This window comes from Schistocerca cancellata, chromosome 10, assembly GCF_023864275.1.
Source record: "Schistocerca cancellata isolate TAMUIC-IGC-003103 chromosome 10, iqSchCanc2.1, whole genome shotgun sequence".
NCBI lineage: Eukaryota > Metazoa > Arthropoda > Insecta > Orthoptera > Acrididae > Schistocerca > Schistocerca cancellata.
Genome location: NC_064635.1, coordinates 130,869,186 through 130,895,727, shown reverse-complemented (window position 1 = coordinate 130,895,727; position 26,542 = coordinate 130,869,186). Strand labels below are relative to the sequence as shown.

Here is a 26,542-nt window from a genome sequence, read left to right as displayed (position 1 = left end):
CTAGTAGAAACCCTTGGGTAACAGAAGGAATATTGAATTTAATTAATGAAAGGAGAAAATATGAAAATGCAGTACGTGAAGCAGTCAAAAAGGAATACAAACATCTCAAAAATGAGATCGACAGGAAGTGCAAAATGGCTAAGCAGGCATGGCTAGAGGACAAATGTAAGGATGTAGAGGCTTATCTCACTGGGGGTAAGATAGATACTGCCTACAGGAAAATTATAGAGACCTTCGGGGAAAAGAGAACCACTTGCATGAATATCAAGAGCTCAGATGGAAACCTAGTTCTAAGCAAAGAAGGGAAAGCAGGAAGGTGGAAGGAGTATATAGAGGGTCTATACAAGGGCAATGTACTTGAGGACAATATCATGGAAATGGAAGAGGATGTAGATGAAGATGAAATGGGATATATGATACTGCGTGAAGAGTTTGATAGAGCACTGAAAGACCTGAGTCGAAACAAGGCCCCCGGAGTAGACAACATTCCATTAGAACTACTGACAGCCTTGGGAGAGCCAGTCCTGACAAAACTCTATTATCTGGTGAGCAAGATGTATGAGATAGGCGAAATACCCTCAGACTTCAAGAAGACTACCGTATTTACTCGAATCTAAGCCGTACTCGAATCTAAGCCGCACCTGCAAAATGAAACTCGAAATAAAGGGGGAAAAAAAATCCCGAATCTAAGCCGCTCCTGAAATTTGAGACTCGAAATTCAAGGGGAGAGAAAAGTTTTAGGCCGCACCTCCAAATCGAAACAAAGTTGGTCCATTGTAATATGATACACAATTTAGGTCGAATGAATGACGATACAGTTACAGTAGTTTGGTTCGAGTCGTAAGCTTAGCAGTTAAGCTTTACCAGGTAGCCATTGCTTTGCGTCAGGCGCTCCATCCGTATTTATATGGGTACCCTTCCTTTTTCACGTGCTTCGTCTGGTTGAATCGATTGCTTATTTTGCTTTGATCTGATAAGTGCCATTCTCTTTGTTATAGGTGTTTACGTCACTCAAAGCTGAAAATGCATTACTGTACTGTGTCATGCATTGTTTGTCGCATTCTGATAGTGTGTGTTTACAGCCTGTCGCTGCTCGCAGCATGGCTTGCTTTTGTGCGCGCTACCGCCGCTTACAATATAAAAAGAAAAAAAAGAGAGAGAGAGAGAGAGAGAGAGAGAGAGAGAGAGAGAGAGAGAGAGAGAGAGAGAGAGAGGGGGGGGGGGAATCGTCTCATTAGCGAAACAATGACAACAGACTGCTATTTGCTGTTACTTGCACTGCTGCTTTCTTTGATAATGATCAAGAACCAAATAATAGACTGCGTATGATAGAACATGTTCTGAACGAGAGTTAGGCAAAAATTTTTCTCCGTTTGAAAATCTTTGCAGCCGCTTCTTTAGTACATCAAATTCTGCACAGAAATTAGAGTCATCTTAGATTTAAAAATCTAGTCAGTTGCCGTGCTTCATTGCTGACTGTATCACTATTAGGCATAAGAATAATACGAATGTAAACATGACACGATACGTATATTCTTCCGCGTTTGCTGTTGTCTCACTCTAGTTTCGTAGTTTATTAGGCGGACAGGGTTTAAATGAGACAGCAGCAAACATGAAAGAATACATGACAAAATGTTTACATTCGTATTATTCTTATGGTGAAGAGAATACTGCATGTGATTCACATTTCATCAGGTTCCTATTAGCAACCATCTCTTCTCACAGGTAGGAAAAAATTCAGAACATAGAGTTGGCCATATTGACAAACATCCCAAACAGTCTTGCCAGTCGGATTTTTGTAGTACATTGAAATTCTGCTACATTCGAAGATGAACAATACAGAATTTGTATTTACTTCGTTGGATAATGTATGAAAATGCAGTGGTCGAAACTTGGGCGGAGAAAAAAAAGCTCGTCTTCCACCCTTTTTTTAAAATTTATTTACTGAGGCAGAGGTTTTGGCGCCAGTATTTATCTACAAAGCATGCCTGTGTAGCGCTACATATATTCGACGACATAAGTTAGTTGTGGCGGCATCTACCAACATTTTTCAGAACTTCCGCTTGCTATGCACTCGATTCTAAGCCGCAGGCGGTTTTTTGGATTACAAAAACCGGAAAAAAAGTGCGGCTTAGATTCGAGTAAATATGGTATAATAATTCCAATCCCAAAGAAAGCAGGTGTTGACAGATGTGAAAATTACCGAACTATCAGTTTAATAAGTCACGGCTGCAAAATACTAATGCGAATTCTTTACAGACAAATGGAAAAACTGGTAGAAGCCGACCTTGGCGAAGATCAGTTTGGATTCCGCAGAAATGTTGGAACACGTGAGGCAATACTGACCCTACGACTTATCTTAGAAAATAAGGAAAGGCATTTGTAGACTTAGAGAAAGCTTCTGACAATGTCGACTGGAATACTCTCTTTCAAATTCTAAAGGTGGCAGGGGTAAAATACAGGGAGCGAAAAGCTATTTACAATTTGTACAGAAACCAGATGGCAGTTATAAGAGTCGAGGGGCATGAAAGGGAAGCAGCGGTTGGGAAGGGAGTGAAACAGGGTTGTAGCCTGTCCCCGATGTTATTCAATCTGTATATTGAGCAAGCAGTAAAGGAAACAAAAGAAAAATTCAGAGTAGGTATTAAAATCCATGGAGAAGAAATAAAAACGTTGAGGTTCGCCGATGACATTGTAATTCTGTCAGAGACAGCAAAGGACTTGGAAGAGCCGTTGAACAGAATGGACATTGTCTTGAAACGAGGATATAAGGTGAACATCAACAAAAGTAAAACAAGGTTAATGGAATATAGTCGAATTAGATTGATGCTGAGGGAATTAGATTAGGAAATGAGACGCTTAAAATAGTAAAGGAGTTTTGCTATTTGGGGAGCAAAATAACTGATGATGGTCGAAGGAGAGAGGATATAAAATGTAGATTGGCAATGGCAAGGGGAGCGTTTCTGAAGAAGAAAAATTTGTTAACTTCGAGTATAGATTTAAATGTCAGGATGTCGTTTCTGAAAGTATTTGTATGAAGTGTAGCCATGTATGGAAGTGAAACATGGACAATAAATAGTTTGGACAAGAAGAGAATAGAAGCTTTTGAAATGTGGTGCTACAGAAGAATGATGAAGATTAGATGGGTAGATCATATAACTAATGAGGAAGTATTGAATAGAATTGGGGAGAAGAGGAGTTTGTGGCACAACTTGACTAGAAGAAGGGATTGGTTGGCAGGACATGTTCTGAGGCATCAAAGGATCACCAATTTAGTATTGGAGGGCAGCGTGGATGGTAAAAATCGTAGAGGGAGACCAAGAGATGAAAACACTAAGCAGATTTAGAAGGATGTAGGTTGCAGTAAGTACTGGGAGAGGAAGAAGCTCGCACAGGATAGAGTAGCATGGAGAGCTGCATCAAACCAGTCTCAGGACTGACGACAACAACAACAACGCCTTCCTTATGTGTCACCAATTGACACTGCTGTGTTAATTAATTATGTAGCTGGATTCAGTGAGCAACTATTGCACTGCAGACTGTGTGAATTTACACTTACAAAGACATGAGATTAAACCCCTTAAACATAAAAAACATGCACGAACTGCAATAAATATAATTTTTGAAAACACAGAAAAAGATAAACTTTAACTTGCCCCACTGTATATGTATGTCAGCTGAGAGCTGCGGCCTGACTGACTTACTAAACAAATGGACCGTTCTCTTCAAAAACAGCACAAATGAGCAACAAGTGCACTACAGAGTTAATTTTATTTACACTTACAAAAACATGAGATTAAACCTCAAGTGAAAGACTGGAGCACTGCAAGTCAGGAATAATGACCATTTTCAGTCGATGTGTTTTATGCAACAGTGTAAAGGAAAACCAAGAGGCTTCCAAGCATGAGAAAAGAAATAGACAATAATGACACCTGCAACAAAAAAGAAAAAAAATAGAAAGCTGCTGGCTATCTGGAACACAGGACAATTTTCTACACGTTCTCTAAACATTTTCAATACACTGCCTCCAGAAGTGCAATGGTTTTGCATCTGTTTTACATATTCTTGTTGTACACAATTTCCTTCATATGTAAAATGATAAATTATTTATTTTGAAGCAGGCTGTCCCATCATAACCAGCAAACCAATGCAGAACTAGTACAAAGTAATACATGTTTCTCACTGTATTTTACATCTCTCTTCATGTGGGCATCTTAGTTAACATACACTATCACTTTCCATCAAACAGATACCTATAACATTGTACAAGGCAACCACAAATGGTGTCTAACCACACCATCCTTGTCAAATACGCCTCATTAATTCTATGTAAGCCTGTCTTTAAGAAGCACTATGAAAGCATAAACTGAGAGAAGCTGGAGAAGTATTAACTAATTAAATATTTGATTCTTAACATCATCTATATATTTATTCATAAATATTTTACAAAAGTATACAGGTCTCACTGTACCTTAAAATAAACAAACCAACAACTGAAAACAGGATTGTAACTTACTTCTATGCGCATTACTGGTGCTTAAAGAACACAGAATGGCTAGCTGGTACACAATAACTCATATTGTTTTCTGCATTAGAAAAGTGACTAGAAATTTATATGAAGCACTTAATCTACTTCTAAGATTTTACGTAGCACTGTCTTCTGTCACGACACTGCCAACATACATTCAAACTAAATAGCTATTCAATCATACGTTGCACAGAGAACCACCATTACACACATAACATAAAATATTGACTTTTGACTAAAGGAAACCAGTAAAAAAACTGGCTCAAGTAACAAGTTCTTTGACATTCACAGTTCACAAATTATTAGACAATGGTGTATTGAAAAATATGCACCACTGTGAATTTCACAAACACTCTGATAAACACATGTTACTTGCATTGAAGTTAACATTTCTCATTCATATAAAAGCCCCATCTACCATTGGTGTTGTCATTTTTGGACATATATGTTTAGTTACTAAATCGGCAGAATGAATGACAGCTGCTAAGGTCACAGTACGCCTACCCATCCAAAGACTGCCAACAGACTGTATTCTGGAAAATGGTTAAAATAACATTTTACAGACCTTCAACCCCATCCACTTTGCATGTACTTTCATGAACTCTTTTCAGTTCTTTTTTAACTTATAGGTTTACAGAACACAAACAGTTGGAAAGCATACACTACACTTCATTAAAGGTGAAGGAAAGAGGAGGATGCTTCAACTATGACTAACTGGTGGCAGTTGATTCCTTTAGATGTACGCAACTGGGATCTTTTAAAATATTTTTCTTTCCCCGTCAGGTATACTTAAAAGTGATATCTGATGTCTGTTCATTTATGACAATACTGTACACATATGTAAGTCACTGTCACTCCTTGACTTCTTGCCAGTGTGATGCATAAAAGAACCCACAGAGAGATCAAAAATGAAAAACACACAGAAAATAATGTTGTACCATAACATGTGATGCTACACCTTGAGAACTTCTCCAAGCATCTTTTACATGACAAAAGCAGTCAGTATATTTTGGTCTACAAATAAATAAAACATTAACAAGGCAGTCATACTAACATAATTAGTTTTATAGTTTCGAATGCTGCTGGATGACTGTATTGTGAACTTTGGTGAATGAGAAATAATATCTTCCAATGCTACATATATGGCTAACCACAACTTCTTTCATGGACATCTACAGTGATTCACTTACTTTCTCTCATAATACTCCAGAACTTGCAAAATTTGGTGCAAGTTACATATCTGAATAGCAGATCTTCCTCTGCTTTCATACAAAATCAAACTGGTACATTAACAAGTTGTTCTGGTAGTTCCAAGAGAACAGAAGCATATATACACCACCATGTCATATGCAGAATGACATGGAAAACATTGATAGCTTGGTGACCAGATGAACACAATTTTGTGCTCATTGACTTCTCATTTTATATTTTTAAATAGCCAAGCTGAAACTCTACTACATAACTTAAAAGATTTGAGACACGCAATACATACTATTTTTTTTTTACAGTGCCAATGAATCATTATGTTAAACCAAATGTCTTTTTTACGCACATGCTAAGAAAAGACAACATTGCCAAGAGTCTCTTTCTGGAAGAGCAGATCAATATTTTATAAAAGATAGAATTTTGAAGACTATATTGAAGAAAATGACAAGGGGTGATCAGCTTCAATTTTATCAGCTTCAAACTGTTAAATCATTAACATATAATTAGTTCTATATGTCGCAATTTTTTGATTACATGTCTAACGTATTCTGGCACATGCATTTGAGAATAATGCACATTCAGCAAACTCAAACAAAAATCTCACATAATAATGTTGAACAGCACACTAAACACACAACTTTTTTTTCCTTTTTTTTTTACCACACAGTATCATGTGAAAGACAGTCTCAAAGCAACGCCCGACGTGCACATTCATCATCCTGCATCAGTCTGTTAATGCGGCATTTTAACATAAATACAGGAAACTAATCCATCATTTTGTGATGATATCTAATTTTATTCATCACCCACACTTTCTCTCTAGAAAATTTCCAAATCGACGTCATTTCTCCCTATATCCACAAGTAATACCATCATTGACGGACTCTCTCATTGCTAGAACGGTGTTGCTAACTATTTTCACCTGATGAATTCAGCAACACCCTGCAACATTGTTCACAGTAGAAAATATTAGTAAAGAATAACTCTTTAAGACAATTTCAATAAAACTCAAATATACAGTTTTAGTTATATCTGTTGTACCCTACACCAATAAATAAATTAACACTCAAGTGAAATAACAGATAAGCATAATTACTTAAAAATTTATAAAATCAGCACAGTAAATTCGACAATAAAGAAACCCAAAGCAGATGCTGAATGAATGACAACAATCAGTTTTTAGTAACTAAAACGGGAGAGGGGCTGGGTATTTATCATATAACATCACACGAGTATGACTTAAATGTGATGAATATGACTAGAAATAAATGCACCAGAAACACAGAAACAATCAAAAAGAAGACAGTAATTTTCAATAGTTTACACATTCACAAGTAACAGCTTGGGTTAAGAAACAGTATCAAAAGCTATTCAAAACACAAGATGGCAATTCAATTTCTAACGGCCCCTAATACCCAACATAACAAAGTTTGCATTCATTCATAAAACCTGATATAAATTTTTTTTTGGCTTAAGTGAAGATTTATTGAGTAGCAGACGGGTCATAATAAAGTAGTACACACTAACAGTGAATGGAAGTTTGGAAGACAAACTACAGTTACTGCCACCTTCTCACATGTCATTCCACCACTCTGTGTCATCTTCTCACATTGAATGGAGGTCTTTCCTCGCATTACTAATTATCTTCGGTCCAGCAGTTTTCCTTATTGTGCACAGAAGAGTACATACAAAAATATGAACTATTTAAGCAGCATCAATAGAAACATAAAACAACAAATCCCTAATTTTTCAAATTGGCACAAAATAAATAAATAAATAAAATAAAAAAGTAATACTGTTGAGCAATATGCAACGTGCAAATAATCCAAAATTTTTTGTAATTGCACTGTCTTGCAGCAAAGAAACTGCCAGTTCCAAATATAAGATTTCTTTTCTTTTTTTAATTTGTTCTTCTGCATTTGCACTCCAATGGTCTTTTCTGCAAAATGGTTTGAGAGTCTGTGCTCCACGAACTGCGGATCTTGCCGAAGTGGGAGGATTTGCATGTCTCTACAAAACAAACAGCTATCCCATACCAGATGAGTATCTGTGGAGTGGTCAGAAAACCTATGGTTCCTGGAAAGGGGGTGGCAACCTTTTCAGTAGTTGCAGCGGCAGCAGTCTGTATGATTGATCTGGCATTTTAACTTTAGCCAATGTGCCCTTGCACTGTTGCTACAGCAAATAGCTGAAAGCGAGTTGTTATATTTTCTGAGGTACAACTGTCTCCCATTCAGATCTCCAGGATGGGACAACTCAGGAGCATGCCATCAGGAGAAACAAAACTGGCACTCTACAGATGACAATCTGGAATGTTAAATGCTTTATCTGGGTCGATAGGTTAAGGAATTTAAAAAGAGAGGGATACGTTGAAGTTAGCTATAAGAGGAATTTGTGAAGTGTGGTGGCAGGAAGAATAGGACATCTGGTCAGGGCAGTACAGGGGTCAAGGTCAGTACAGCACTACAAATTTTCATGAAAATGTGTACCTTATACTTCTGCAAATATAGCAAGTAAGACTGACATTATTAATGATGCACAAGTAAGACTGACATTATTAATGATGCACACAAATGAAATTTTGTTAAAGCTCCCAAGTCACGTATTAGTGGTTATTCTGAGCTCAGCCAGAATTTACAGTTTTACAAACTATTCTGAAAGTTATAAGCTTGTGTCATCCCTGGAAATCCATTCATTACACCCGTCTGTCGCCCTTCTGTCCCGTGGAATATGATTGTTCAGTTATCTCAAGAATACAAGAAATTCTGATAGTAGCATACTTCAAATTGTTTACACTGGAATGTAATACCAACAGCCTCTGGTACCAATGGTGCATCACATTTCAAAAAGTTTGCTTTTGTGTACATGATAAATTCACAGTTACGCAACACACCCTCACACACGTTATATTCCATTGCACTCACAATCATGTGATGAGAAAGGAACCAGGCACCTGAGAATCCACAAACAATAACAAAGATTCCTCAAGACTGGCAAGTGTGCCACAGGTAGCTGTGATCTAGCAACAAACATTACAACAATGCAATGCACTTCTTCACCTTTCCTTATGCGTCCCCACAGCCAATTCTTTCTGAAACAGAATTTCAATTTCATCCCGACAATTAATAGATCTACTCTCCCCAGAGTCTCTCAAAAGTCCCTGAGATTTCTCACTTTTCCAATAAATTAAGTTCTCCTGAAAACCTGAAAATTCCCAATTTTCCAGACATGTTGCGACCCTGACTCAGACTAGTTATCTACTGCAAAATGATTTACTCTGTCACGCAATTGCATAGGACAATGAGCAATTATAATCTCATTTCAGTAATGTTATGTTCAAGTTTTACTAAGTATGTCTGCTACTTGCTTACCTTCCATCATTAGTATTCGCAGTAGCCTCCGGATGCACTGAGTTGGGTTTGTCTGTTGGCCCAGATACCCTAAAACCAGCAAAAATAGTTTCATAAATGACTACAAATGGTTGTAACTAAAACACACACACACACACACACACACACACACACACACACACACACACACACGCGTATGAATGTGCAACAGGATACTATATTGGTGTATTACGAATGTTCCACAGCATCAAGTGATTGAAGACAGATGCTTCACTTGCACCACACTGGAGAAAGAAGAAAATAAGGAAAAGTCCTGGGTGAAATACAAATAATGGAGGGAGTAAAAATACACTCAATGTACAGTCAAGGCCCTGAACGGTTAACATGTACAAGTCACTAAACTTTCAAATAATTCACTATGTCAGAGCTAACAGACTCACAAAAACACCTAGATCTACATACCACTGTGTGTGTATGTGGGTGTTTTTGCTTGTCTGTTAGTTCTGACCAGAGAGACTGTCCAAAAGTTTAGTTTCTTTAGAATAACATTAGTGTGAATGCGGAAACTCATGATTTTCGGTTCCTATCACAATGGACAGTGTAAATGTCTTTAAGCATAGCTTAGTTTAGTGTTTGAAACAATGGAAAATTCATGATGGAATTATGACAGTATTATGATAAGGGTAATTGATACTAACTATTTAGAGGAGATGCCAAGACACAGATAGGCACAACAAAAAGAATATCAAACAAAGATTTTGCCCAAACAGGCCTTTGACCATCTCTGCTATATGACGACTATATCTAAATCTACATCCATACTCCGCAAGCCACCTGACGGTGTGTGGCAGAGGGTACCTTGAGTACCTCTATCGGTTCTCCCTTCTATTCCGGTCTCGTATTGTTCATGAAAAAACAGACTGTCGGTATGCCTCTGTGTGGGCTCTAATCTCTCTGATTTTATTCTCATGATCTCTTCGCAAGATATACATAGGACGGAATAATATACTGCTTGACTCCTCAGTGAAAGTATGTTCTCGAAACTTCAACAAAAGCCCATACCAAGCTACTGAGCATCTCTCTTGCAGAGTTGTAACGAAGCAGGGTTGCCCACTGCTATCCTGTTTTGGTTTTACACCCCTTCAGCAACTTAGTTAAGCAATAAATTTTTTCCCCCATTTCACTACTCAGATTCCGACCACAGATTCTGTGGCCTTCAGCTTCATAGCACAGAATTTAGAAATAGTTTAAATAAAATTCCCCTAGTAGAATGTATTGTTTCAGTACATTCTAATGTCTATTCTGAAAGTAATGAACTAATTAGTTTTATTGAAAATACATCCTATTAAAAGTTATGAACAATGACGTATATTGTGCAATATATATTAAGTAAAATTTGAGTGAGCTAATAGATCGAATTAAGCTATAAGACTGCACCCAAAAGAAAGCCTAAATTTTACTGATTCCAGAAAAGTGTTTAAACTAACCTAAAGTCTATTAGTTAAATAGATATCAAGACTTGAAATCTGTAGCCTGTATGACTTTCAGTGCCAATTGTGGCAAAACTACTGAATAATTCAGAGATCTGTTTTGATACTTTTGCTACCTTTAATTTTCTACGTAAAATTACTCCAGTCTCAACTTTGTAAGTGCATTAATTAAGAATTAAGTAAAGTTGAAAAAGTAAAAATAATTGTTCAAGAAGGCTGCCATTGTTATAAGTCGGGAATTCCCACTGTGGATGCACAAGTTAGTTCTGCGTATTTAACTTGATACAGCTCACTCATGTTATTTAAGTAATAAAACCCAATAGTTAACTTCAAAACAAATTAGAAAGGATCATTTTAACCCTGGGAAATTATAAACTATAATATATTAACAGAAATAGTCAAATATTCAAGCACTCGTCTATATAAGGTCCGAACTGGTGCAGTTCTTGGTTAGTTCTCGGTCAGATTCTCATGGAGCAAAAGTGCGGCAAGTCTGTTCAACTTTTCCAGTCAGTACCAAAAGATTGTAATTGTATTTGGCTTTGAACAGTTAACGCGTATTGTGAACATTGTTAAAGACTGTAAGTTTTTGACCTACCTAATGTGACGATTATTAAGTGTAAGAGGCCTGGTCACATGAATATTGTGTGTGTGAGTGATAACAAACAAATCGCACTGTGGTTGTCATAAGTGTTCAACAATGAATACGTTCTTGACTTCTGATTTTGGAAAACATAACCTATGATCCCAGCTTCTTAATTGCAGTGTGATTTAGGTGAGACGGACGCAGCTACCGAGAAGACAATATTGAATAAGCAAAGCAAGGTAGGTGAGGAACACTGCGCACTATCTACTGGGAGAGGAAATGTTTCAATACATCCGCTTGTGACGTGAACTTTAACAGGCACTAATAAAAGGATTTAGCCCGACACGTTACAGAGTCTTCCATTGGAGTTTATCTATCATATCCGTAACACGCTTTCACGATTACTAAATGATCATGTAATGAAGCACGCTGCTCTCCGTTGGACCTTCTCTATCTCTTCTATCAACCCTATCTGGTATGGACCAGACAGCAGTGAGCAGTATTCATGCTGTGGGTGAACAAGTGTACTGTAACCTACTTCCTTTGTTTTCGGGCTGCATTTCCTTAGGATTCTTCCAATGAATCTCAGTCTGGCATCTGCTTTACCAACGATTAATTTTATGTGGTCATTCTAATTAAATCACTCCTAATGCCTACTCCAAGATAATTTATGGAATTAACTGCTTCCAGTTGCTGACCTGCTATATTGTAGCTAGATGATAAAGGATCTTTCTTTCTATGTATTCGCAGCACATTACACTTGTCTACATTGAGATCCAATTGCCATTCCCTGCACCATGCGTCAATTCGTTGCAGATCCTCCCGCATTTCAGTACAATTTTCCATCGTTACAACCTCTCGATATACTACAGCATCATCCGCAAAAAGCCTCAGTGAACTTCCGATGTTATCCACAAGGTCATTTATATATATTGTGAATAGCAACGGTCCTACGACACTCCCCTGTGGCACACCTGAAATCACTCTTACTTACAGTGTTTATCATTTTCATAATATTGTCATTAGTTCAATGTTTCATGTTAGTGTGTTTTTGACAGGCTATGTGACAGCTGTGGTATGCAATTTGTAACAATAAGGAATGTGGATCAATTTTTTGCTGACCCTGTGACTGCATGGAGCTCAAAATCTTTTGGCTAACAGATAACACTTCAGGCAGTTACTACCAAAACTGAGAAAAAGGTCATTTGTTGTGCAATGACAAAATGCTTTAAAGTTTACTATTCTGATAAGTTCAATGGCACAAAAAATTTACCAGTATCAATAAACTTTATACACTGAATAACTGCCAACTTTCAACAAAGGACGTATGATGGCTGGTGACATTTGATCATAAATATTCTGGGACAAAAAATTCTGTAATTACAAACATTAAGAAATACATCTGTTTTAAACAATGGAATATCCAGAATGGAATGATGACAATATTATGACAAGGAAAGATTGCTAGTCACCATACAGAGATGTCGAGTTGCAGACAGACAACAAAAGCACTGCCGTACATGTTGAGCTAACACACATTCACATAAGCACAACTTGCACACGTGTGACCGCTGAGAGGCTTCAGTGGCCAGAGACAGTAGTCTCGTGTGTGTGTGTGTGTGTGTGTGTGTGTGTGTGTGTGTGTTTTGTCTACTTTAGAAAAAGGCCTTCTGGTCAAAAGCTCAATTTGTACGACTGTCTTTTTGTTGTGTCTTTCTGTGACTCAGCATCTCCTCTATATAGCGATTAGCAATCTTTCCTTTTCACAAAATTTGCATTAGTTTTTCTTTTCAATAAACAGAGCAATTGAAAATGAATATAGGAATTACAAATGGCTATAAGTATTTAACGCACAGTGATAGTTTTATGAGAATTACAAAAAATGTAGAAGAAAGTTCAAGATTTCATTTGCTGCATGAGTTCAGTGAATTGGAAGCTGGCACACATTTTTGAACTGATATCTTCTGAACAGTCGGATCGGTCTCGCTGGACACGACAACACTGTGTTCTGCGCTTGGCCACCCAGACCCCCAAACCTGACACTCACAGATTTCTTTTTTGAGTTACGAGAAAGACTTTGAGTATGTGCCTCCTTTGCCAGAAACAATCCCAGAATTCAAAATGGGCATTCCTAATGCACTTGCATGAGTGACTGCATATGCTTTGGAATATACAGCACAAAATGGATTTTTATTTTCTACATCTACATTTACATTTATACTCCGCAAGCCACCCAACGGTGTGTGGCGGAGGGCACTTTACGTGCCACTGTCATTATCTCCCTTTCCTGTTCCAGTCGCGTATGGTTCGCGGGAAGAACGACTGTCTGAAAGCCTCTGTGCGCGCTCTAATCTCTCTAATTTTACATTCGTGATCTCCTCGGGAGGTATAAGTAGGGGGAAGCAATATATTCGATACCTCATCCAGAAACGCACCCTCTCGAAACCTGGCGAGCAAGCTACACCGCGATGCAGAGCGCCTCTCTTGCAGAGTCTGCCACTTGAGTTTGTTAAACATCTCCGTAACGCTATCACGGTTACCAAATAACCCTGTGACGAAACGCGCCGCTCTCCTTTGGATCTTCTCTATCTCCTCCGTCAACCTGATCCGGTACGGATCCCACACTGATGAGCAATACTCAAGTATAGGTCGAACGAGTGTTTTGTAAGCCACCTCCTTTGTTGATGGACTACATTTTCTAAGGACTCTCCCAATGAATCTCAACCTGGTACCCGCCTTACCAACAATTAATTTTATATGATCATTCCACTTCAAATCGTTCCGCACGCATACTCCCAGATATTTTACAGAAGTAACTGCTACCAGTGTTTGTTCCGCTATCATATAATCATACAATAAAGGATCCTTCTTTCTATGTATTCGCAATACATTACATTTGTCTATGTTAAGGGTCAGTTGCCACTCCCTGCACCAAGTGCCTATCCGCTGCAGATCTTCCTGCATTTCGCTACAATTTTCTAATGCTGCAACTTCTCTGTATACTACAGCATCATCCGTGAAAAGCCGCATGGAACTTCCGACACTATCTACTAGGTCATTTATATATATTGTGAAAAGCAATGGTCCCATAACACTCCCCTGTGGCACGCCAGAGGTTACTTTAACGTCTGTAGACGTCTCTCCGTTGATAACAACATGCTGTGTTCTGTTTGCTAAAAACTCTTCAATCCAGCCACACAGCTGGTCTGATATTCCGTAGGCTCTTACTTTGTTTATCAGGCGACAGTGCGGAACTGTATCGAACGCCTTCCGGAAGTCAAGAAAAATAGCATCTACCTGGGAGCCTGTATCTAATATTTTCTGGGTCTCATGAACAAATAAAGCGAGTTGGGTTTCACACGATCGCTGTTTCCGGAATCCATGTTGATTCCTACATAGTAGATTCTGAGTTTCCAAAAACGACATGATACTCGAGCAAAACACATGTTCTAAAATTCTACAACAGATCGACGTCAGAGGAGTTGTCTGCTGACCGATCTGAAACACAAAATATTTATATCACTGTAAACATCTTTCTTAGAGGTACTACCAAAAACATCAATTTTCATGTGGTCTGTGTGACCAAGGGGAGTCGTGTAGAACATCTATGAACTATGAAAAACATTGAACTTCCTGCAGTTCTTATTGATGTATTACTATGCATTAAATAGTTACAACTGTTTGTAATCACCAATCATTTGGAATTGCCCCATATATTTGTGGGTATAATCAGCACATATGAACAACCTCAGGATTTTACCTACTTTTAAAAACTATAGCTTCATGCTACACATACCCGACACATCCAGCTTTTTGGTGTGATGCATCCTGGTTGTTCTGGAGAGGAGTTGTCTGCTGACCGATCTGAAACACAAAATATTTATATCACTGTAAACATCTTTCTTAGAGGTACTACCAAAAACATCAACTTTTTATACAAGTAATATGGTACCTTTAATTAAATGCTGAACATATGTGACATTAGCAAAGGCATAATGTTGAAGCCAGAAGAGTTTGGTAGGAGCTGAATGATAAGTTTTAAAGGCAGAATGATAAGTTTTAAATACTCCAAAGACTGAATGAATATACATAATGGATGATGAACATTACACAAAGTACAATGAAATGATTAAGAATGGAGTGCTGGAAGGAAGGAAAGATAAGTGGAGGAACTGAGTATTCAGTAGCCTGTTACGACATGCAATATGGGTATCATCCCCTATACAATTCCAATGCTATTTATTGCAGACAGGCATCAGAAGATCTGAAAAGCATTTACGATGGTACAGGATTGGGTTGCAAATTAGACTCAGCAATCAGTGCCAACTGAAGATTACACTTACTTGTGCATTTCTTATTTTGCGAGACCACATTATATTTTGATGATACACTGACTGAAATGGAGACAGTCCCACCATGAATGCTATGACCAAGTAATTCGAGGCCTGTGGGATGTGTTAATAAAATTTCATCTTTATGTGAGCTTATTTTCAGTACAGGTGAAATGTGAGCTTATTTTCAGTACAGGTGAAACCCATTCCTATCGGATGTGTCTAATATTAATGAAACTTTTCAGATGGCACTCACAATGCAGCATGTCCACAGAACATGCATGTACCGCTTACTGTCATCTTTTAGATCCTGAAAGACCACAAATCATTGGTGTGAGGGAGACAGAAGTATCACATTGACAGACTGCAATGACTGCAGAATGAGTGATGATGAGATGGACTGAAGACAACAATGTGGCAACAACAGCATGCACAGGGTCCTTCCTGAAAGTCTATACCACAAGACTGTCTTGGCTGCAGATTTCTGGACCTGCTTCATCAGGTGGAGAATTGTAGGACTTCCCTTAATAACTCAAGGGTACACTACACAAAGGAAGTAGCCACTCAGGTAGCAGAGTACTTGTGGAGAGCACACGCAGGTTTTTTATGCTAGGTAGTAGTTTGAAGTACTCTGATGAACACTCACCAGTTGATACACAGATAGTGAGATCAGACTGCGTTCAAGTAAAGACACTTCAACGGGCAAAATTTTAACAATAAATTGTCATTGTATTCGTATCAGAGTTTTGAATTTACTGCCATCCAGGAAAGTTCTCATATTCACATTATTCTTGGAACCGAGCTGCCTGAAGCCTGACATAGAAAGCTCTGATATATTAAGTGAGTCACTGAACGAAAGAGAGGTTAGATGGCATAGGAGGGGGAGTGTTCATTGCAGTTGACAAAAATATTGTCTCTATTGAAGTTGATTGTGACACTGAATTCAGGTGAATGCGTGTCACAGGTATGGGTGAAACCATGTGAACTGTTGGACGCTTTTACTGTCCACACGATTCAGCCGTGACAGCTCTCGAATCATCCGGAGGAAGTCTGCAGCCAGTAGCATGCCACCATAGCAACTGTGGTTACTAAAGTTAATAAATCACTCAAGAAGGCTAGGAGTGTGTTTCTGACAAACAGCAGATGTATCATTGCCAGCATCTCATTTACACAATGAACTGAAATGACTTCGTTCCATTATGAGGGACACACAGGAATCATTGTCAAAGTGTAAACAAATTTTAAATTGCGGTATGGAGAAGGATGTGCCTAGTACATGGATTAAGGACAGAAAAGCCCCACCGTGGTATAACATCAAAATTCAAAAAATGCTGAGGAAGCAAAAGCTATTGCAGTCTCAGTTCAAAAGAGAATGTACAAATCACAACTGGCAACGGTTAGTAGAGACTCGTGTGTGTCTGAAAAGATATATGCGCAAAGCATACAACTGATACAGTCCTGCCTTAACAACGAATCTGGCCAATAGCCTAAGAAAATTCAGGACCTATGTTAAATCGTTAAGCAGGTCCAAGGCTTCCATACAGTCACTCGTCAACCTGCCTAGAAAGGCAGCTGAAGATATCAAAATGAAAGCGGAAGTTTCAAATTTCATGTTTAAGGAACTGTTCACATTGGAAAATCTTACAAACATAGCATTGTTTGACTGACTCCCTTATGGGTGGCACAGGAATAAGCATCCTTTGCATACAGAAACAACTGAAACAGTAGAAAACAAGCGAGTTGCCAGATCTGGACGGAATCCCAATTCGGTTTTACAATAAGCACTCTGTGCATTGGCCCCTTACTTAGCTTCCATTTATGATGAATCTCTTGCCCAGTGCAAAATCCCAAGCAACTGTATATAAGAAGGGTAAAAGAATGGACCTGGAAAATTCTCCATGAAGAGGTTTACAACAGCTGGAGCCAACGGGCTACCCATTGAGGATATTGCCACAGGTACTGCGCCATTGAAGCCTAAGCGTTTCTTTCGATACGTTGACAACACGTTCGTCATTTGGCTACACGGACGTGAGAAACTAGACGAGTTTTTGGAGCACCTCAATGGCATCAATATCCAGCTCACCATGCACCGCACTTCCTCAACATCCCTGTCCACCGTAAACGAAATGGGTGCCTTGGCCACAGCGTCTACAGAAAACCCACCCACACAGACCTGTACCTGCACGCCACCAGCCATCATCTTCCAGCACAGAAGCGCACATTATTACAAACATTGGTGCATCGTGCAAGAGTAATATCAGACGACGATAACCTGCCCCATGAAGTGAGCCACCTACACAAGGTTTTCAGGAATAATGGCTACAGCGCCCATCAATCGAAAGAAGTGATTTCTGAGAAATATCAGAATAACACCACCGACGAAGAGCAGGAAAAGAAACTTGCTTTGGTGCCATTCTGTGGCTCTGCGTCAGGCAAGATAAGCCGCCTGTTGAAAAGACACAAGATCAAATCAATCTTCAGGCCTCCAACGAAAATCCGTCAATTACTGAGACCAGTTAAAGATGCAGTAGGTCTCAGAACACCTGGAGTCTACAAAATACCTTGTGAGTGTGGCCAGAAGTACATCGGACAAACAGTGCACACTGTGGAACAAGGCAGGAAAGAACACGAGAGGCATTATCGCCTACGCTATCCAGAGAAATCTGCGTTAGCTGAGCATGTGTTAGAAAATGGTTACCACATAAAATATGATGATACCTCTGTTGTGGCTCGCACTAACAGCTTCAGGGACAGTTTAATAAAGGAAGCTATTGAAATAAAAATTACCGCAAACACCCTGAATAGAGACAGTGGCTTGCAGCTCAGCACTGCATGTGATCCAGCGATTGTGCAGTTGAAGAGGGCACATCGAACACCGACTCAAAATATGCACATATATGGCAATGTCATGGACACCAGTGACGTCACAGCCAGCGGCTAGCGTATATAAGGGCGCACCAACAGCCCACTGGCAGTCATACCACTTGACAATGGCCAAGGAGTGCTTGGCCGAAAGCTCATGTAGTTTTAAGCAACTAACACAATTGGAAACCCGAGAACATTTAATTCAATGTTATCACTGCGAGACTCTGCATTCATTCATCTTGCCCTTTTTTCACAATACACCATGAACTACGAATGAAGGACAACAGCGAGATTCCACATTTCTAGATTTACAAAAATGCTTCACCCTGTGCACGAACATGTGAAATAGGTTCCCAGATATGTGAGTGGTTCAGAGACTTCTTAAATAATAAAATCCAGTATGTTGTTCTTGACGGTGAGTGTTCGTAAGAGTAGGGTATCATCCGGAGTGCCCCGGGTATGTGTGATTTCCTATGTACATAAATGATCGAGTAGAAAGGGTGAGCAGCAATCTGCAGTTGTTTGTTAATGAAGCTGTGGTGCACGAGAAGGTGTCAAAGTTGAGTGACTGTAGGATGATACAAGATGACTCAGACAAAATTTCTAGTTGGTATGATGAATGGCAGCTTATTCTATATGTGAAAAACTGTAAGTTAATGCAGATAAGTACAAAAAACAAACCCATAACGGTCAAGTACAACATTAGTAGTGTCCAGCTTGACCGAGTCACGTTGCAAAGTGATATAAAATGGAATGAGCATGTGAGGATTGTGGTAGAGAAGGCAAATGGTTGACTTCGGTTTATTGGTGAAATTTTGGGAAAGTGTGGTTTACCTGTGCAGGAGCCCGCACACAGGACATTAATGCAAACTATTCTTGAGTAATGTTCAAGTGACGGATCTGCACCAGGTTTGATTAAAGGAACACATCATAGCAATTCAGAGGCAGCCTGCTACATTTGTTATTGGTAGGTTCGAACAACATGTAAGTATTATGGAGAAGCTTTGAGAATTCAAATGGGGATACCTGGAGGGAAAGCGACATCCTTTTCGAGGAACACTATTGACAAAATGCTGAGAACCGCAATTTGAATCTGACTGCAGAAAGATTCTACTGCCTTCGATATAAATTTCACCTAAGGACAGTGAACAAAAGATACAAGAAATTAGGGCTTATTTGGAGGTATATCGACAGTCATTTTTATCTCGGTCTATCTGCGAGTGGAACAGGAAAGCGAATGAATAGTAGTGGTACAGGATACCCTCTGCCATGCACCATACGTTTACAAGGTGGCGTCATAGGGCTGTTGCTAAATTTGATTGACATTGACAATTACTTAAACAGCCCATGTCCCCTGGCCATGATGGATCAACAGAGGTTTTGTATTTAAACTGCTCATGCTGAGATAGGTACAGAAGGACTGATTGTGGGCCATATATGCAGCGCAGTGTGGCTCAAACTGAAGTTTTCTTCTGCCTGTCAGTAACCATGTTGACAGCTAAATCAACTAGAATCCCGTGTGCTCTGTCAGTGATAGGTGAGGTGCCAATTTGTACAGAAAAGTGAAAAAAATAGTATTATTGTGTTGGTTGCTATTTTTATCTGCGCACACTGTGCCATAATTAATCAGGAGGCATCACTTCAAAAGGTTCGAGAAAGCACCGATTCTCAATCTCAAACGTCTGTCTCTCAGAATCATGGTGTGGGGAACTACCGAATGAGACAACAGGATTGATTTGGTAGTGATCAAGGAGAAGCCAAACACTCAACAGTATGTGGCAAGAATATTTAGCTCTACTGAAATACCCTTCAAACACTTGGTGGGCACATTCTAGCAGGATAATGTGAGACCACTTCACTTCAGTTCACACCGCAAATGCCTTGACGATTGTACATATCCTTGAATGTCCCTTGATTTTCCACCCACAGAGAATGTTTGGGAAGCAATGCTAAAACATATTCTTTCACACTAGCCAGAATTCTTCATGGACTGACATCATAAGTTTCAGGAACATTTGGAGGCTGTTTGCTGCCAACACACACACGGGAGTATCTGTCCCTGTAGGAGCCATGCCTCATGCTGATATTAATGGACAGACACCATTTCCAAATGGAATAAAAGTTTAACCACATTAGTACCCATTACATGATAAGCATCTTCATGAAGTTTGATAAATGTCAGACTGATGCTTCACAGTGTAACACTTCCCATTTCCTTTAGCATATTTCAAACTTGGGCAAGAACATACTGAAAGTCAGCGATTACTTGTTTTGTGTGTGCACTCCTTCTCTCACCACCCATACACTATGTTAATTCTCTCACTGTCTTTTTTAATATGTCTCCTCATCACTTTCTATGAACCTATCTTGACATACCGAATCCTACTTTACATTTTCTCATCTGTCTGCACTTCCAACTTGTATTTCACCTAGTAGACTATCAACTGTCATCTGTGTAGTTATTTAAGTAACACAATTTATCTTTTTTGTAACAGATCCCAGTACTCTCCACTTCTAACACAGATCACTTTCTATATCCTCATATTGTACCATCTTCTCTGGATAAAGTCTTTCCTCAGAGAAATAAAGCGCTCACTGTTAGAAAACTATTGATGAGGGGACTGAATCAAAATATGTCAAATGCCATAATCTAATATTGGTGCTGTGTTTATTGCTTTTATATCCACAAAAACAGGAGTGATAAGGGGTGTTAATGATCACTGAAATGTTACCTGTAATTGAATTTCAAATCATTTTATTTATTGACTGTTAGCACAGTGTTGGCCACTAACAGAAATTCTTGAAAATAAAAGAGCAATCAATACTGATCAGTACCAACTGATTGTTATCGATTTAACTGCTCCTATCAACCATTTCACCAAGAGCCTTCTTAGAGTGTGCATAATGCAATAATGACCATAAGACTAATGTAACTCTTTCGAACTTGACACCATACACAAAACTTGAAGCTATATACATAACATCTGGACTGAAGTACAACTAAGAAGTCAAAGAATTGAAAAGGTGTCAGTTTATGGTAGCTGAGTGCTATCTTCCATTGCAGTTATAAAATTAACAACAATACTAATGCCCCTAAATAAGTTGGAAGAAATCATTTAGGCTAATATATGACATCCAAAAACAGTCAGTGAAAACATATGTTTAGGGAAAAGAAACAGCAGTAGGAAAGAAAGGGGGAGGAGGGGGGGGGTGTATTACATGTTACACATTTCCCATATAATACACAGAAATCAGATTGATCCATTGCTCACTGTGTACCATGCCCTGCACTTCGGCTCCACAGCATTTAGCAAATGCATCTCAAATGTTGTCACTAGTCATTTATTAGCTCAGCAGTAATTTGCTAGCAGCATGCTGTGACATGCCCACTTCTTACACTGACATTCCTGGTTTCTAAATACCATGTGAAATTAAAAATATTCTGTGTATCAAATTTAGCTGTTACTCTTCTCCTGTCTTTAACTATCATAACACTTCCTTCATAGACTACTGTTGCTAACCCTAGAATAACATTCTTTATCCATTTTTTTATAACACTGTGTGACTGCTGCTAACCCTAGAATAACATCATTTATTCATTCTTTTATAACGCCGTGTGACAAACAATGTCTAATACATTACCATTCCTCTGAGCCGCATGAAATAGGCCTTATTCCCATTCAGTTAACAAATGTTACTGGTATTCTGATTTTTTGAGATAAAAATATCCCTGTACATCTAGGCAAATTTAACATTCCAGATACCTTCCAAGTTTAGCATATGTGCTTTTCCGACATTTTCCCAGAGTCCCAATGTTCATTAAAATAGACATGTACGTTTTGCTCTATCATTTTTTTAAGATACAAGTTTTCGCTAAGCATAACCCACTGTTCAAATAAGTGGACTGTTTGGTGCTTCCATTTGCTGGAGCTTGTGCATACATGAACAGTTGAGCTTCCATCTTAGAATTTCCTTGGAAGGCAAAAATGGCTGATGAGAGTGTATGGGTTATTAGCAAATAATGTTTTATACCCAAATAACTGGAAAATATTAGCTTCTACAAAGGCATAATTAATTCACTAACAAATTAGTACAATTTTTTACAGCTTGTCTTTGAGAGAAGTAGATGTTCATTTTAATGGACACTGGAATTCACTGCTAAAAAGAAACAAATCTTCACATAACCCAAAACTCATCAAACCACGTAACACCGGAGTGTGTGAAATATTGTAAAGCATTGCAATTCTGATTAGATGCCTGTTTAAAATACGCTATATGTTTTACTATGAAAGAGGCCCTTACAGATGAATCACTAGTAGATTTGTTGGTGAATGGAGGATGTTCTGACCTGAGCACTCTTGCAATCATGAGGAAGATGACCCTATAGATTGCAGTCATTAGCAGCAAGCAGTTGTGGATGAAATACATCAAGAGCCAAAACATGCAGACGATTCATCAAGTGATGATAGTACTGAAGAAGAAGAAGAAGAAGAAGAAGAAGAAGAAGAAAATGACGTCAATGATGATACTAAAAGTATAGGTGATGGGATTCTGAATGGAAACATAGGCAATGACGGAGGAAATTTTTGAAAAAATGTGATAATATGTTCTTAGAAGTAAACCCACCCTTTATTTTCAGCAGAATGAGATTTAAAGAAATTGTTGATGGTATACAGTTAGAAGTAAACCCACCCTTTATTTTAAGTAGAATGAGATTTAAAGAAATTGTTGATGGTATACAGTGACCAGCCACAAATTGTTTCTAGGTTACTTTATTCAAAAAATAGCATTACCAGTTTCATATTTTTTCAAAATTCATCATCAGATAGTTTTTTTCTTTCATGTTTAATTTTTTTCTTTAATGCCTTTATCAAAACAAATTATACATGGTTTTCCTGTGAGTTGCTCTAGGAGAAACAATAATTCACAATTACAAACGTGTAACCAAAATAGTTGCACTACAGATTTGTGTTGGAATACAACTTATATGAAATGTCCATCTGGCGCATTTATTTTTGCAGTTTTCTTGAATTGAAATACACACTCAAGAATGTTTTTTTTACAGTCACAAATGTTGCAGTGCTTTTTTAAACCACTTTCATTTGGCCACAAAATGAATTTTCAATGAGCACAACATGTTTTTATTTGCAACATATGAAACGAAATACACAGTTTACAAAGTAAAGGAGTGTCAAAGATACTGCAATGCAATGATACCAAGATACTCCATTATTTTTGGGGAAAGGCAACCTAAATTACTGTTATGTTAGGTTGAAAAAGTACTTTACTTTAAATCTAGCACATTAAATCCAAACAGAAATGATAAATATGTGGGATTTTGTGAATTATATCATATTCTATATAATGATAGAGATACAAATGTGGGCAAAAAGTGAGCAAAAACTGTATGTACTATTTGAACATTGTTGATGGTGATAATACATTAAAATTTATTAGTATTTAGTGCCATAAATAATATTGACTATTGAAGGAACATGCAATATTATAAGATCAGGTACTTGATCTCCAAATAGGTGTACAAATATTATTTATATTGGAGTACAGAAAGTACTTTCTGGAAGTTTTTCAGGAAAGGAGTGTTAGCCAATTCAAAAAAATGGTTCAAATGGCTCTGAGCACTATGGGACTCAACTGCAGTGGTCATAAGTCCCCTAGAACTTAGAACTACTTAAACCTAACTAACTTAAGGACAGCACACAACACCCAGCCATCACGAGGCAGAGAAAATCCCTGACCCCGCCGGGAATCGAACCCGGGAACCCGGGCGTGGGAAGCGAGAACGCTACCGCACGATCACGAGATGCGGGCTGTTAGCCAATTCATTCTGATCATTAAGGACATTATCAGGGGAAGTGTTTTTGGGTGTATTTATTTCTATTTCCTCCAACTTATCCGTAATGACTCCTTTTTCTGTTTAATGTAATATTTTCTTGTTTCTTTCAGTGTTTTTTTACGGTTTTCTTCTGCAATGTGAGCTGCAACTGTAAATTTGTTCAAGTTCCCAAGCCTTAAGGCATCAAAGTGTCATTCTGCCTCTTTGACTAATGTAGAATTTTGGGCACGAAACACATTCGAGCTTATATATTCCTAATTTATTGTAGGGGGGCCTTGGAAAGATTTACGTCATTGATCACTTTTTGTTGTAGTTTACTATTAGTAGAGAAGCTGATAATAGTATTTTTCTTTTTAGATAAGTTTGCAATTTGTTACGATATTGGGCCTATGTATGGGATAACTGTATATTTATGTTTGACTTCTGCAGGAAGCTGATGTGTTTTGGATTGAATACTGTGTGAACTGCTGTTCTGTGGTGCTGTGGCTTTTGTTTTTATTTTGTTGTGGAGTTTTTCTATTATTATAGAATTATAGCCATTACTATACACAACTGTTTCAATTAAAGTGATTTTATCTGTGTGATTCAAAGGTACCTTTTACATTCAGTGTACCATGGCCCTGAAATATGACATTTTTTGTTGGCTGGGATGACATAAGGAGTTGTCGATGCTGACATCTGTGGTGGTGGATTTCCTGTAGATGATAAACTGATGTTTATGGTTAGTGCTACAGATTTTAAGATCAAGAAAATTTTTGCTCTTATTTGTTTCATGCTCAACTGTGAACTTAATATTTTTATGCCTTTTACTGAGGTCTGTTGCCAATGCATAAATTTCACTGTTTGTGCTATCAAAAAACAGGATTGTATCATCAACATATCTTTTGCACTGTAATACTTTCTTTGTGATTTATCGATTAGCTGAGAAATATTTCTGTTTCCAGAATGAGATTTTCACTCTGCAGCGGAGTGTGCACTGATATGAAACTTCCTGGCAGATTAAAACTGTGTGCTGGACCGAGACTCGAACTCAGGACCTTTGCCTTTCACAGGCCAGTGGTAGAGCACTTGCCCGCGAAAGGCAAAGGTCCCGAATTTGAGTCTCAGTCCGGCACACAGTTTTAATCTGCCAGGATGTTTAATATTTCTGTTCTTTGTGGTTGATGTAAATGTCAGCTAATATACCAACTAAGCTGCTTCCCATTGTCAAGGCATCATGTTGTTGGTAAAACTTGTTGTTGAAGCTACGAAAATTGTTCTTCAGGATGAGTGTGAGTATTTCTATGAAATCACAGGTCTCTGCAGTAATAATTTTCTTATACCTAAGCAGATTTTTTTTCTTATATTGTTAACAGTCTCTTTAACAGGAATGTTTGTGTACAGATTGACTATGTCAAGTGATGCAAATTTAGCTGTGGGTGGGATGCGGATGTCTTCAACAGAGGCTATGAGCACATGTGTGTTGTGTATGGTAGTGCTATTTTCAAAGTACAATATTTGGCAATGAGGTCTTCCAGCTTACGGCTTATAAAATATGCAGGTCTGCTCCTTTCGTTAACTACAGTGAGAATAGGACAGCTTTCTTTATGTATCTTTGGCTATGCACATACTTCTAGTGCTGAGGATTCATTGTTATACAGCTACACATTTCATATGTATTCGGTAAAAAGTTACTGTTACTTAGAAGCTTACAAAGTTCCGTCTGCAATTTCCTTGTGGGGTCAGACTTTATTTCAGTAATGTTGTTGCTATGGAAAATTGTGTTTTCTCTATATATCCTTTTTATGTGTTATGACAAATCAATAAATGCAACCCACATTGCAGAAGAAAACCATACAGTAACTAAACACTGAAAGTAACATGTAACTATTGCATTTAACAGAAATGTGTTAGAGAAAATAGAAATACACACACACACAAAAACACTTTGCCTGATAATATCCTTAATGAGCAGACTGAATTGGCCAACACTAATTTCCTGAAAAACTTCCAGAAAGTACTTTCTATGCTCCAATATAAACACTATTTGTACACTTATCTACAGATCAAGTAACTAATCATTTTGTATGTTCCTACAATAGGAAATATTATTTATGGCACTAAATACTAATAAATTTTAATGTCATATAATCATCAGTGTCTTGAAAGGAGGATATAAGATGAACTTCAACAAAAGCAAAATGAGGATAATGGAATGTAGTCGAATTAAGTCGGGTGATGCTGAGGGAATTAGATTAGGAAATGAAACAGTTAAAGTAGTAAAGGAGTTTTGCTATTTGGGGAGCAAAATAACTGATGATGGTCGAAGTACAGAGGATATAAAATGTAGACT

General features: G+C 38.1%; 2 protein-coding genes across 2 annotated transcripts in view; one reads left to right on the top strand and one right to left on the bottom strand.

The window, feature by feature from the left end:
- LOC126106356 (speckle-type POZ protein-like) overlaps positions 1-26,542 on the top strand; it is a 497,553-nt gene that overhangs the window by 442,720 nt on the left and 28,291 nt on the right. The window lies entirely within an intron of this gene.
- LOC126106355 (basic proline-rich protein-like) overlaps positions 4,403-26,542 on the bottom strand; it is a 109,596-nt gene continuing 87,456 nt past the window's right edge. Inside the window, exons 7-9 of the mRNA XM_049912607.1 lie at positions 14,957-15,024; positions 9,106-9,174; positions 4,403-6,676 (exon numbers count right to left, since the gene is read on the bottom strand). Of these exons, the coding sequence (XP_049768564.1) occupies positions 6,643-6,676; positions 9,106-9,174; positions 14,957-15,024 (171 nt within the window). The 3' untranslated portion in view covers positions 4,403-6,642. The remainder of the gene's footprint in view (positions 6,677-9,105; positions 9,175-14,956; positions 15,025-26,542) is intronic.